Source organism: Leopardus geoffroyi, chromosome B1, assembly GCF_018350155.1.
Source record: "Leopardus geoffroyi isolate Oge1 chromosome B1, O.geoffroyi_Oge1_pat1.0, whole genome shotgun sequence".
Lineage (NCBI taxonomy): Eukaryota > Metazoa > Chordata > Mammalia > Carnivora > Felidae > Leopardus > Leopardus geoffroyi.
This window is the reverse complement of record NC_059327.1, coordinates 141,547,766-141,560,872: the sequence shown is the minus strand read 5'-3', so window position 1 is coordinate 141,560,872 and position 13,107 is coordinate 141,547,766. Positions and strand designations below refer to the sequence as shown.

The window sequence follows — 13,107 nt, the reverse complement described above, 5'->3', positions numbered from 1 at the left end:
AGTGGCCAGAGAGTAGTCAGACAAAGCTGTGAGGTGGCTGGGAAATGTAGACCCTAACTGGGCATCCAATTGCTTAGCCAACAGGGAGGACTTATACTTTTCAAGTCAGGGAGGAGTACAGCAGTCTCCAGCACAGCACTGGTTCTCACCTTCACCAAACACTGACTGAGTAGCTGCTGCAGGAGGAAATTTGTTTTGGAGGTGGGAGACGTGTAAACAAACCTGTGCAAATGTGTTTCAGTAGCTGTGACAGCAACATTACGGGACAGTGAGAGCCAACGCACAGCGAGTTCCACCTAAGAGAGGTGTGGTAGTGAGTCAGGAAAGACTTCCCAGAGATGATGCTTTAGCAAAGGTATTCAGTGGTTTCCTCTTTCTCTCACCCTCTCTCAGTATCCTGACACCAACCAAAATAGGATGCACCCATGGCTTTAGTTTGGGTTCTCCCCGAGAGCAGAGGTATGTTAGTGCACTTAAGACTGCCGTCACAAAGTACCACAGACTGGGCGACTTAACAAAGTCTCACGATCTGGAGCTGGATGTCTGAGATCATGCTGTCAGCAGGGTTGATTCCCTCCAAGGGCTGTGAGGGAGAATCTGACCCAGTCCTCTCTCCTCAGCTTATAGAGATGGCCGTCTTTGTGCTCCCAGGGCATACTCCTTGTATGGGTATGTCTGTGACAAACTTTCCCCTCTTATAAGCACATTAATCGGATTGGATTAGGCCCACTCTAATGATGGTATTGTAACTACTTCCATCTGCAATGATCCTATTTACAAAAAAGGTCACATTGTGAGGTACTGAGGGTTAGGACTTCATATGAATTGGGGGGCGAGCGGTGGTAAGGAAAGGGATACAATTCATTCCGTGACCGGAGGCTCTGAAGAAAATCTGAAGTAGAGAAGCTGAGTCCCCCGCAGCCTGAGTCTGAGGTAGGACACAGGCAGTGTCACAGAGCTATCCACAGCTCTGCAGAAAGCAGGAAGGCTGAGGCAAAGGGAAGGCAATTTCTTCAAAGATACTTTATTCCCACGCTGCTTCCCTGACCTGGACTGAACTTTCTCTAATGTGCTGGCCCTCCAGGGGAATTGGAAAAACTGACAGGGTTAATGTGGGTCTCTGTAATACTGCCAGATACATAGTTTAGCCAGCGGGTTGGTAGCTGAAAACACCTTCGATGGGATTAAATGCCTTCAAGACATTTCAAACAGTAACTACCTGCTGTGACAGCCAGTAGGGACAATATGTTATTGGAAACACCATCTTGATGGGGAGTAGCTTAGGTCTTCCAATGCCCAATTAACAAAGGCTGGAATTTTTTCTTACATGTATAAAGATTGAAAATCTGTGCTCAGTAGGACCTCTTAGATAGGAATTAGAGTGGATGAACTGAATTCATTCATCAACCATGTTTTGAGTACCTGTTGTGTGCCAGGCACTATTGTAGGTGCCCAATAGTGAAGAAACAACAAAAATCCTCGTTCTCTTGAAGCTTATGTTCTAGATGCAGCGCGTTACCCTCTGGCACTAAGTTAGGGATATCAGACAAGAAAGTATTCTAGAAAAAATGAATCAATTAAAAATATTACAATGGTGATATTACAGAGGTAGATTCCCGAGTGGCTTTTGTGATTTTTCACTAATTTTCTGTGTTTTTCACATTCTCTCTAATAGGCTCGTATTACTTTTATATTGGAAAAAAAAAAAATTAAAGGATAAGGGTAAAATTCAAAAGGCTCCTCACCTAGCCTGAAGAGGTTAGGTGAGTTGTACAAAAAGTACTCCCAGCGAGCATAAACTTTAAAGTTAGACAACCTTGAGCTCCAGCCCCAGCACTGCCCTCCTATTAGCTGTGTGACCTTGGATAGATCACATTGCTTTTCTAATTTTATTCGTGTCATAATCTAGAAAAACGGAGGTAATATGCCAACCTTGACCTCCCAGAATTGTTACAAGATACAACTCAATATGTATAAGCAAGTGTGAAACAGTGTTCTACACATGGAGTAGGTGCTCAGTGTTTGCTAGGTCGACTTGGGAAAGGTTCATTAAGATCAAGCCTAGAGCTGTCATATACTGCTAGTGGAAATATAAAATTACCACTTAGTTTGGCAGTCTCCTAAAAAGTTAAGCATGCACCTAACATTCCCACCATTCCACTCTTAAAGATTTACCCAAGAAGAATAAAAACTTAAGCCCATACCAAGACTTGTGCACAAATGATCATAACAGCTTTATTTGCAATAGCACAAAACTAGAAATAACCTAAATGTCCATCAACAGGTGAATGGAGAAACAAACTGTAATAAATCCATACAATAGAATACCAGTCATCAATAAAAAAGAACAAACTATTAGTACATGCTGCAATATGAATGAATCTCAAAACAATTATGCCCAGTGAAAAAAAGCAGGCATAAAATAATACATAGCTTATGATTCTAATTATGAAAAAATTAGAGAAAATCCAACTAACCTACAGTTACAGAAAACAATTGATTTGTTTCTTTGGGATAGGGTAAGGCATGAGAAAGGGAAGAACGGAGGGATTATACAATGTCAGTTGAGAAACTTTTGGGGTGATGGAAATGTTCACTATTTTGATTGAGATGATAGTTTCATGGATGTGCCCAAGCATACTTTAAATATGTGTAATTTATTATATGTCAATTTCCTCTCCGTAAGAAATGTTAAAAATGGGAAAGATCAATTCCAAACCTTTCTTTCCAAGAAGAAGGAAAAAATCTATTACCTTTCTTCATCACTCTTAGACTACAAAAGACTCATATAAAGGGAACAGTGAATTAGGTGACCAGTTGATTGCGAGAATCCATACAAGAATTTCCCCATGAGCTGTGAGGATGGATTCACAGCAGGGAAAAAGATTTAAATTTCTCAGTGCAGCCAGTCTGAAGTTATTAAATTTTTAAAGAATGGTATGGATTTCTGTCCAGAGCCACAAGACAAAGCGATAAGACAGGAGGCTATATTTTTTGCCTGTCAAGAGCTGATGTAGCAAGCACAGAAATATAAAATTCCTCATCAGAAAAATAATGCCCCAGTATCCAGGAGACTGTTGTATCTAGGTAACAAATTTCAAATGATAAAGAGAGTTGTAAATGTATAAACCATATGGGTTGATTTTTTTTTTTTTTTAAAGATAAAGCAGTGATATTGATGCCACAGTTACATGTAAAACAGTCAAAGTAGAATCTCTTTGGTTTTTTTTGCTAAAACGACAAACTGGTTTCCCCAGGATTAACAATGACAAATAACAAATTCCAGGAAACAGCAAATGAATTTCAGGACCAAACCAAAAGACCAGATTCAATGGATTAATACCCCATCACCCAGAAACAGAAAGAGGGAATTTGTGCTGAGGGACTAAAACTACATTTGATATGGGTTCGTTTCAGTCTTGGCTGACACCAGAGGATGAACCATGGAAACCCAAAGCCCTAAGATAGGAGCAAGAAGTCTGGGCTGTTTTGATAAAATATTGTCGGACATTTAAAAACATAAGATGTTATTCATTTGTGGGATATGGGTGTTATCTAAAATCACTTTAGGTTTTTTTGTTTTGTTTTGAGTTTTAAAATGACTGAAAAAAATGTAACGTGTTTTCTCTATATCATGTTCTTAAAGGATACTGGCTTTTTAGGTCATTTTAGAGTTGAGATAGAATTATTGCTCAAACCCCAAAGTCATACAGTATGTTTTGTAACTGCCAGCCTGGCTAAAGTGGTATGTGAGAAGCTAGAATCGTACACCAGAGAGTTGAAAGGGACCTTGAAGAATATCCAATGAAATCTTGGATGCCAGGCTCACTAATCACAGAAAAAAGGCTATGTGTAGCCAAGCCCTGTGACTCCAGTGTTCAAAAGCTAAGTCATGACACAATATTAAAAATTAGGGCAGGTTTTCAGAAAGGACTCTGAGGCTATAGGGGAATATAAAACCTAAGAGAGAGGAGTTTGGAGACTAAGGCAATGGCTCTACCTTTCACAGATTTGACCTGCATACATGAACCCCTAGAGAAAGGAGAGGAACAATTATTGAGCACCTGCTGTTGGCTTGGCACATAGTAGAAACTAAATAATTAAGTTAACATGTGCTCCCACAGAACGTGTGCTGTTGTATATATATATACACACACACACAAACAACTCTAACACAGCGTCTCAGAGAGAAGCATATAAATGCTATGAGAGAAATACAAAGGACTCTGTGTGATGAGAGTATGGCATTTCTCTAGTATTAGAAGTATGGCTAGCATTTTGACATCCTTTCTCTGGTTCTCTCTTCCCCTTTTGCTAGGTATCCAGATTAATTCCTTTACTCAAGCTGACTTGACTTCACGAAACATTCAATATATCCACTCCAGTAAGACCGAGAAACATTCAGATGCCTTCAGCTTCACACTCTCAGATGGAGTCAGCGAGGTAGGCAAGGCACTCTATTCCCTCAGTGAATGGGTACTGATTCTGCACAGTCTTCCTTGATGCAAAGCAACTATGCAAGCCTCACCTTCCCCTACTCTCACCCAAGGCGAGTGGCGGCTTCTGACAGCCCTGGGGCTCTCGCCAAAGGGAAATCACCCTGGATTCCAAATCAGTCAGTCATGCCGGGAATGGGTGAAAGGAAAAGTAGAAAAAGCACCTACCTTCTCCATGGGTGGGTGCTGAGGACAGTTGTCCCACCTGCACTTTCTGCCATCTAGGTGATGCAGACTTTCCATATCACCATACGCCCTGTGGATGATTCACTTCCTGTTGTACAGAACTCGGGGATGCGGGTACAGGAGGGTGTGAGGAAGACCATCACAGAGTTTGAGCTCAAGGCAGTGGATGCCGACACAGAGGTAAGAGCACTCCACTTGGTTCTCTGCTTGAATGAGAGGCTGTTCTGTTGCTTTGTGACTATGCATCCTGAGAGTAGGGCAGAAGGGTAAGGTTCATGCAGGCATCCTTGAAGGGTTAAAAACTAGAAGATCTGTGGCCTTCTGGAAAATAGAAACTAATAATATTTGAGATCAAATTGTTTTTAAACACTTCCTCGAATCCAAAATAACATTCTCTCTCTCCCCTGATTACATGTAATAATCCTTTAACATGCTGATTCTTTAAATCATGATTCATAGAAAATTAGATTGATGGCATTTTACCCATTTTTTTTTTTTTATTTTTTCTCATTAGAGTGAACAAGTGTTTTTTGGATACCTATTCATTTTTCCTATCATTTTACCTGCTTCATTCAGACTTCTCTGAATGACAACTGATTATTAAAATTTGAGCATCCTTACAGAACTAGGCTTTATTCAGTAAAACAGAGCACATAGAGACTAAACTCAAAATCTCATGATGCTTTCAAGTTAAAGTATCTAACATTCTGGCATGATTCAGCTCTCCCATAGAAGAGTACCATAGCATTTGTTCATTAGTTCTGTGTGTCTTTCCCTGTGCCAGTCCTCAATCGTTCATTTATTCTCAAAAACATTGATTACCTAGTAAGTGCCAGGCTTTGCTCTAGATGCTAAATAGAGGGCTGTGAACAAAACAAAGTTCCAGGCTTAGGGAGTTTCAGCGTTAGGTTAAGGGAACAGACAAGAAAGAACGTATAAACATCATGTCAGATAGGATAGGTGCTATGAATAAAAATGAAGCAAGACAAAGGAGATCAAGATTGAAGGGTGTGTTATCTTAGACAGAGTGGCCAGGGGAGTCTTCTCTGAGGAGCTGATATTTGAGCAGAGATATCATGAAGTGGAAGAACAAGGTATGCAGTTGTCCGAAAGAGTCACTCTCTGGGAAGAAGAACCAGAAGTGCAAAGGGCCTGCAGTCAAGGTGCTTGGAACCTTTGAGTTACAACAAAGAAGCCAAGAAGCCAGAACCCAGTAAGCAAGCAGGAGAAAAGAGGAATGGGGCCAGAGAGGAAGCCCGGCACTAGGCCACAGAGGGCCTCACTGGCCCAAGTCAGGCTTTCGCATTTATTCTAAGTTGGTGGGAAATCATTGGAAAGTCTTGAACAGGGTTTTCTACATCTTTCTTTTTTCTTCTATGTGACACCCTAGAAGCCACAACTAGACAGGGGAAATTAGCTTATGTTCTGTTGCATATGGGATTCTGTACATGGGAGTTTTGGGAAAGTGGAGAAAAGGTTAGGAAGGAAATGAATGGTTTTAAAAGTCTAGTTCCTATCATCCTGGCAGAGGTTAAAAATTCAGGCTTTTGAGGTGCCTGGGTGGCTCAGTTGGTTAAGCGGACAACTTCGGCTCAGATCATGATTTCGTAGTCTGTGGGTTCGAGCCCTGCATTAGGCTCCATGCTGACAGCTCAGAGCATGGAGCTGCTTTGGATTCTGTGTCTCCCTCTCTCTCTGCCCCTCCCCTGCTTGCTCACTCACTCTCTCTCTCTCTCAAAAATGAATAAACATCAAAAAAATTTTTTTAAGAAATTCAGGTTTTCCCCTTTGACCCTTAAAAGACAAATCTAAAAGTCTTCTTCTGACACCAGAAGGCTCCAGAACATAAGTTCAATTGTAGTAACCGATATAGTTTCTCTCCTTAGTTTTATTTTTGGCACCTGTAAGGCAAATGCAATCCTTATTTTATAAACATCTTTAGGTGTGGGTATCCTTGACCACCTGCTGGCCATCACTCACAAATCTGGTTTCTGCTACAAACTTCTCTTCTCCCCTGGCTTTGTATGCCCTCAACAGGCCGAGTCTGTCACGTTCGCCATTGTGCAGCCTCCACGCCACGGCACCATCGAGCGGACCACCAATGGGCAGCATTTCTGGCACACCTCCACCTTCACCATGGAAGACATCTACCAGAACCGGGTCAGCTACAGCCATGATGGCAGCAACTCCCTCAGAGACCACTTCACCTTCACTGTGGCTGATGGGACAAACCCCTTCTTTATCATTGAGGAAGGAGGAAAAGAGGTAAGGGGCAAAGACAGTGGGGAGGGAGACACAGCAAAGTGTGCCCAAGTTTGTCCAGAGGCAGAACATGGCATTTTTAGGCCAAGAATAGCAATGTTCTTATTGTCACTAATTGGCCTTGGGCAAATCACTTAACTTCTGTAAGCGTCAGCTTTTTACCCGTGAAATGGGTACAATTTCAGTTAGTCTAAGGCTCAAAGGAGGTAATCCACGGAAAGTGTATAATATTGTTGGCAAATAGCATGCACAAGAAAGGGTGATAGTTATTGTTATTAAGACTGTCATTATTTCCCTTTTCCTTTTTCCCACCCATTGACTCCTTTCATCTGGTTTTTCAATAATCTCATATGATTCTAAATTGTCTTTCTCTTTTCTGTGCCTCCTCAGTCAGCCAGAGTTTCTCAATCTCCGAAAGAATAACCTAGTTAAGAGTGTGGCTTTTAATCAGTGTCCAAAAGACACTGATTACAATTCTAGCTCTCTCACTTACTAGCTGAAATGTCTTTGTAAGTCATTTACCCTTCCTAAGCCTCAGCTTCCCTGTCCATAAAATGGGGATTATATCTGCCTTTATGATATATGTAAAGCACTTAACGCAGTGCCTTACACAGGAAGCATAGGAAACATTCAATAAACTGTGGCTGTAGTGTCATCATCCTTGTCGTCATTTTAGGACCAGCTCGTGGAACAGGTTAATAGTGTTTTTCTCTTAAGGTCCTAAAGTTGTCAAACTTTTTCTCTAAGAGAATTTCTCCATTCTCCGCTACCTTCCCTGCAGTTCTTACTCACTCCTTTATTCCTCAGCCAGATTTCCAGCAGTATCATAACCCCTGGGAATAATTGCAACTCTCATAGAAGGTGGGCCCGAGGACACGTCTGCATGTCAGGCATCTGTGTCTGACTCCGCAGAAGCAGTTCTACTGAGCAGCATGATCACACCCGACTGTATTTCAGGATACCAAAAGGGTCAACTTCTCAGTCCTGTGGGGTCCTTTCCTAATCTGATGATGCGTGGGCATGATTCCTTTCCTGGAAGAAGAATCCCCCTGCATCCCTTAGAGAAAGCCTGTGTGAAGGTCATTCTCAGCTGGCCCAGGTGCCGGTGAGACGCCTCTTGGGATTGCCTGCCATTTCAGTGTCTGCACTGCGTCACCGTCTGGCAGATCATCACTTTTATTTTCTCTCTTCTAAACCTGCTCCCCAACTTAATTTGACTTTCAGAAGAGAAAAAGATTTCAGGATGAATCAGCAAGAGGCTACCTCTCTGATAAACACAAAAGGTCATAGTAGTCTCCAGAGGGACTGTATTATTTTTGAAATGGAAATTATTTAGGATGGTTGCAGAAGATTGAAAAGCCAGTGGCTTGCTGCCCTGTGTGCTGGTGTGCCTTATTTTCTAAGGAACAGTGAGGTTCTGAGAGCAGACCACGTATGTTCAGTGTGTGTGTGTGGACATGTATCTGTGTGACAGTGAAAGTATAGACCAGTTTCTTTTCACTATTCCCACAAACGCTTTTATTCTTGATTTCCTCAGCCCCTTTCCCCCTATGGACAGTTCTCCCTCAAAAAAAAGGAAAGAAAGGAAGAGAATATCGTCCCATGAAACGTCTTTTCACATCTGGCAGAATCACACCTGGGGACTTTGACATTAACCTGTTAATGATGAGTTTAGTCCACCTCTCATGAAAATGTTAACAAGAGTCATCGAAAGGAAAATAGTGCAATACTGAACACAGCTAAGGAAGGCATGGGTGTGGGAAAGTCAACTTCCTTAGCAGGTGGAATTGCAGGAAAGTGCCACTTTCCTTGCTTTCCTTGTCATATTGTCCCCACTTTCTCAGTCATCATTCTTCTCTGTGCCTCATGCCAAGGGGGGCAAGCAGTAGGAAACTGGCTCAGTCACCCATGCTAAAGTGCCATCAGATTTCAGGGGTTGCAACTCTGTAGGTCCCAGACCTGACATATTTCAAATGTCTGTGAATCATGACTTTTTTTCTTTTGGCTTCCCCCACAGGTTATGACAGCAGCACCTCAGCAGTTCCAAGTAGACATCCTCCCAGTAGATGATGGCACCCCTAGAATTGTTACCAACCTGGGGCTCCAGTGGCTGGAGTACATGGATGGCAAGGTAAGGCCTTTCCATCTGCCACATTCACATGAACCAACTTGGGCTATGTCCTTATTCAGGACAACTTGGGGATAGAAGTCCAGTTCCACTCACGTTTATCCCTCCCTAAGGGAGCTGATTTTTCTAAGATTGGCAAGCTCCATGAGTTTCATTAAGATTGTATATATAGTCTGGGGCGCCTGGGTGGCTCAGTCGGTTAAGCAGCCGACTTCGGCTCAGGTCATGATCTCGCGGTCTATGAGTTCGAGCCCCGCATCGGGCTCTGTGCTGACAGCTCAGAGCCTGGAGCCTGTTTCAGATTCTGTGTCTCCCTCTCTCTGACCCTCCCCCGTTCATGCTCTGTCTCTCTCTGTCTCAAAAATAAATAAACGTTAAAAAAAAAAAAATTAAAAAAAAAAAAGGTTGTATATAGTCTAAGATGTTCTTACAAAGTGACTCCCCAAAATACAGAAGCTCGAACAAGATAGACATTTATTTTCTTTTTTTTCTCACATAAAGAGTGGAAGTAAGTGGGCAGTCTAGGGTTCTACGTGACCGTTCAGAGATGCTGATTCCTTCTGTCTTATTGTTCTGCATCGCTGGGTTGTTGCTGTTAACAACATAGCCAAAACTCTTAAGCTATTCATTGATATTCCAGCCCATAGGAAGAGGAAAATAGAGAAGTAGAGGGCAAGGAACTTCATTTTAAACAAGTGATACAGAAATTAAATACATCACTTGCACTCATATTATTTTGGCAAGAAATTGGTCATATGGCTCCATCTGTTGCATAAGTGGCTGGGAAATAGTCTCTAGCTGGCTCAGCTAAAAGTTTGTTAACTAGAAGAAGGGGGGGATGGGTTTCAGGAAGGATTGATGAGAAGAAAGTGAGTATTTTGTAGGTGAGTATCCTCAAAGGACTCCTAGTTTAGAAATTCCTTTCTCCTCCTAAATCCCAATTTGGTCTTTTTAAGATATGCCACGATTCTTACCTGGTTACATATCAAGCATTAAATGCATATGCACTGAGTCCTTTCTTTTGTGTGTGGTATCCCCTCTAGGATGTGGATTTTCTTATCTCCATGGAGCTAATTAGTTGGCTGTATATGTAGCTGCTGTGCTATAGTTTTCTATTGAACTGGTTGGGATTTTTTCAAATTAGTACAAACTCCTCTCATCCCCTATTTCATTTTTTTCCCCATATTCAGAACCATCCCATTCTCTTCTCAACACTCTCCAATTGGTTTTCTACTTCCCACTTTTATCCTACTGCAATAACTCTTATCAAGTCACCAATGACCTTTATTTTGCCAAATCCAAAGGTCACTTACATGTCTTTACTCTATTAGATCTACAATATTTAATACTGTTGAATACCCCCTTTTTTCTCCCAAACCTTTGCTCTTACTAAATATTTCTTGAATGGATGAATGAGAGAATTAAAGTTTAGCCAGTGTATTTGGGCAATATTTGGGTATTTATCTTACTCAATTTCAAGCATTATGATTGACTCCTATAAGGTATAAAGTGGCCGTCTTCCCTGTATATTATCATTGTTTCAAAGTTCCAACCTTTCCCACCATCTCAAATCTCTCCTCCAGTCCAGATGGAATTAATCTCTCCACTCCCAAAAAGTGTACAGTACTCTTTTTGTATCTCCTATTATGGTTCTTGCCACAAGAGTTACCTTGCTCATGAACCTTTCTTTCCCAATAAAGTGTGAACACCTCAAGGACAGAGGCTGGGATGGTTGCCGTCCTCATACCTCTTCAAACCTGACAGAGTTTTCCATGCAGTAAATGCGCTCGGTAAATCATTGTTGAACTGAATTAATTCTGAGTCAGAGGGTCTTGGTCTGGCTTTATTCCCACCTCAGGAATTAAATGTAATGGGTTTCTATTCCAGGCAACCAACCTGATCACCAAGAAGGAACTGCTGACCATGGACCCGGACACAGAGGACCTGCAGCTTGTCTATGAGATAACAGCGGGCCCCAAGCATGGCTACGTGGAGAGCAGGCTCCAGCCTGGCAGAACTACTGTTACTTTCACGCAGGGTGGGGACTCAGGGACCCACGAGATGGGATAAATCTGTTCTAACTCTCCCCACCGCCCTGATCTTTTCTCACAACCACTTCCAGCTACTTATCCCCATGTAACTTATTTGTAAACAAACAGATCTTTTAGTGTCTAACCATCCAGCTTTGGAATTTTACTTCTCCTGATTTCCTTTTCCTATTACTGTGAATTGTGGCAAAAAAAATTTTTTTTTTTCTTTTTGTCCTTACCGTGCTTCCTCAGCTCCCAAATGCTTTAGGTTTTGGCAAGATTTAGTAGAAAGATGACATATTGATTGGTTTTCTTCTTCTTTTTTTTAAATTGAAGCATAGTTGACACACAATGTTACATGAGTTTCAGGGGTACAACATACTTGATTTTCTTTAAAAACAACCACTATACTTTATGAAATATCTGTTATCCTGTATGGTTTATTTTTGTCCTCTAACGGTTATGGATTGTCTTTTGAGTCTTCAACAAAGTAATTAAAATCAACACAGGTAGGTTGCTCAACAGAAGTATTTTCCTATTTTGAAAAAATTTTTTTTTGTTATGTTTATTTATTTTTGAGACAGAGAGAGACAGAGCATGAACAGGGGAGGGGCAGAGAGAGAGGGAGACACAGAATCTGAAACAGGCTCCAGGCTTTGAGCTGTCAGCACAGAGCCCGACGCGGGGCTCGAACTCATGGACCGTGAGATCATGACCTGAGCCGAAGTCGGCCACTTAACCGACCGAGCCACCCAGGCGCCCCTGTATTTTCCTATTTTGAATCACATCAAGGACCATTCTGTATTTTAGTTTCTTATAAGTATGTCAGACTCTTCTAGACTTCTTTTGAGGATGGACCTTACTTCAAGCAGTCGTTGCAAAAACTTACACCTTACAACTCAGGCACCATGTTTCCCTTTTCTTCCCGTTCTCAATCTTGTGTTCTTTCCCAGAAGAGAGCATGTTTTCTGTGCCTTATGTATGAGCTGTTTTAATACACCCCAGCTTTTCTTAATAGCACGTACCTTCTAAAGAACCTTATTTAGGAAGAAGTAGGGGTAAGTATGAGCATGTATATACAGAGGATGGAATCAAAGACTTTTCTCCGTCAGCTCTCAGATTTGCCTTTAACATTCCAGAGAGATTCATTAAAGTCCTTTTTTGCCAAGACCCTGGGATTCTCATTTTACAACAACATAAGGTACTCTCTGTACCTAAGTACCCTCTTTTGTCACACAGAGCTATAGGATTTTATTTTAAAATCTGGAAGACACATTTATTTTTAAGACTACTATCCCTTTTTGTTCTTAGGACATTAATTTCTGTCTGCAGCCCATTAGAAAAATAAACTGGGTATGTTAGTGTCGAATCTACAAGACTGCCTTTACATCCTCAGTTAATTCACCATGTGTTTCTTCTCACAGAGGATGTGAACTTGGGATTGATCCGTTATGTGTTGCACGAGGAGAAGATCCATGAGATGATGGATAGTTTTCAGTTTCTGGTGAAAGACAGTAAACCCAATGTGGTCAGCGACAATGTGTTCCATGTTCAATGGTCCCTCATCAGCTTTAAATATACCAGGTACAAGGGTTATTGGTGTTCATTCTTTTTTTTTTTTTTTCATTCTTGAGAAATATATCAGGCAAACAGAGGAAATCAGATTGAAGTACCAGGGGATAAATTCTAGTTATCTGATAATGGTGGTGGTGGGTATAACAATAATAAAAATAACATCACCAATTTTTTTAATACTGTTTGTATCAGGCACTTGACATACATCATCTTGTTTACTACTTGCGGTTGTAAGGTGAGTGCTATTGTTATCCCCACAAGAACAAGGCAATGGAGACAGAAAGAGGTTAACTAGTTTACCCAAAGTCACATAGCTAAAAAGTGGTAAAACCAGGGTTAAAGTCCAGTGATCTTAACCATTGTGCTTTACTGCATCTCCTACAATTATTTTTGCTTCTGTCTTTAAGTTTTAGAATACAGTTGAACTGAT

The 13,107-nt window shown here is 41.3% G+C and overlaps 1 protein-coding gene across 1 annotated transcript in view; it reads left to right on the top strand.

Annotated features, from left to right (window-relative positions):
- FRAS1 (Fraser extracellular matrix complex subunit 1) overlaps positions 1 to 13,107 on the top strand; it is a 431,004-nt gene that overhangs the window by 356,550 nt on the left and 61,347 nt on the right. Inside the window, exons 48-53 of the mRNA XM_045473641.1 lie at positions 4,319 to 4,443; positions 4,722 to 4,862; positions 6,720 to 6,947; positions 8,962 to 9,075; positions 10,960 to 11,110; positions 12,527 to 12,686. Coding sequence (XP_045329597.1) covers positions 4,319 to 4,443; positions 4,722 to 4,862; positions 6,720 to 6,947; positions 8,962 to 9,075; positions 10,960 to 11,110; positions 12,527 to 12,686 — 919 coding nt within the window. The remainder of the gene's footprint in view (positions 1 to 4,318; positions 4,444 to 4,721; positions 4,863 to 6,719; positions 6,948 to 8,961; positions 9,076 to 10,959; positions 11,111 to 12,526; positions 12,687 to 13,107) is intronic.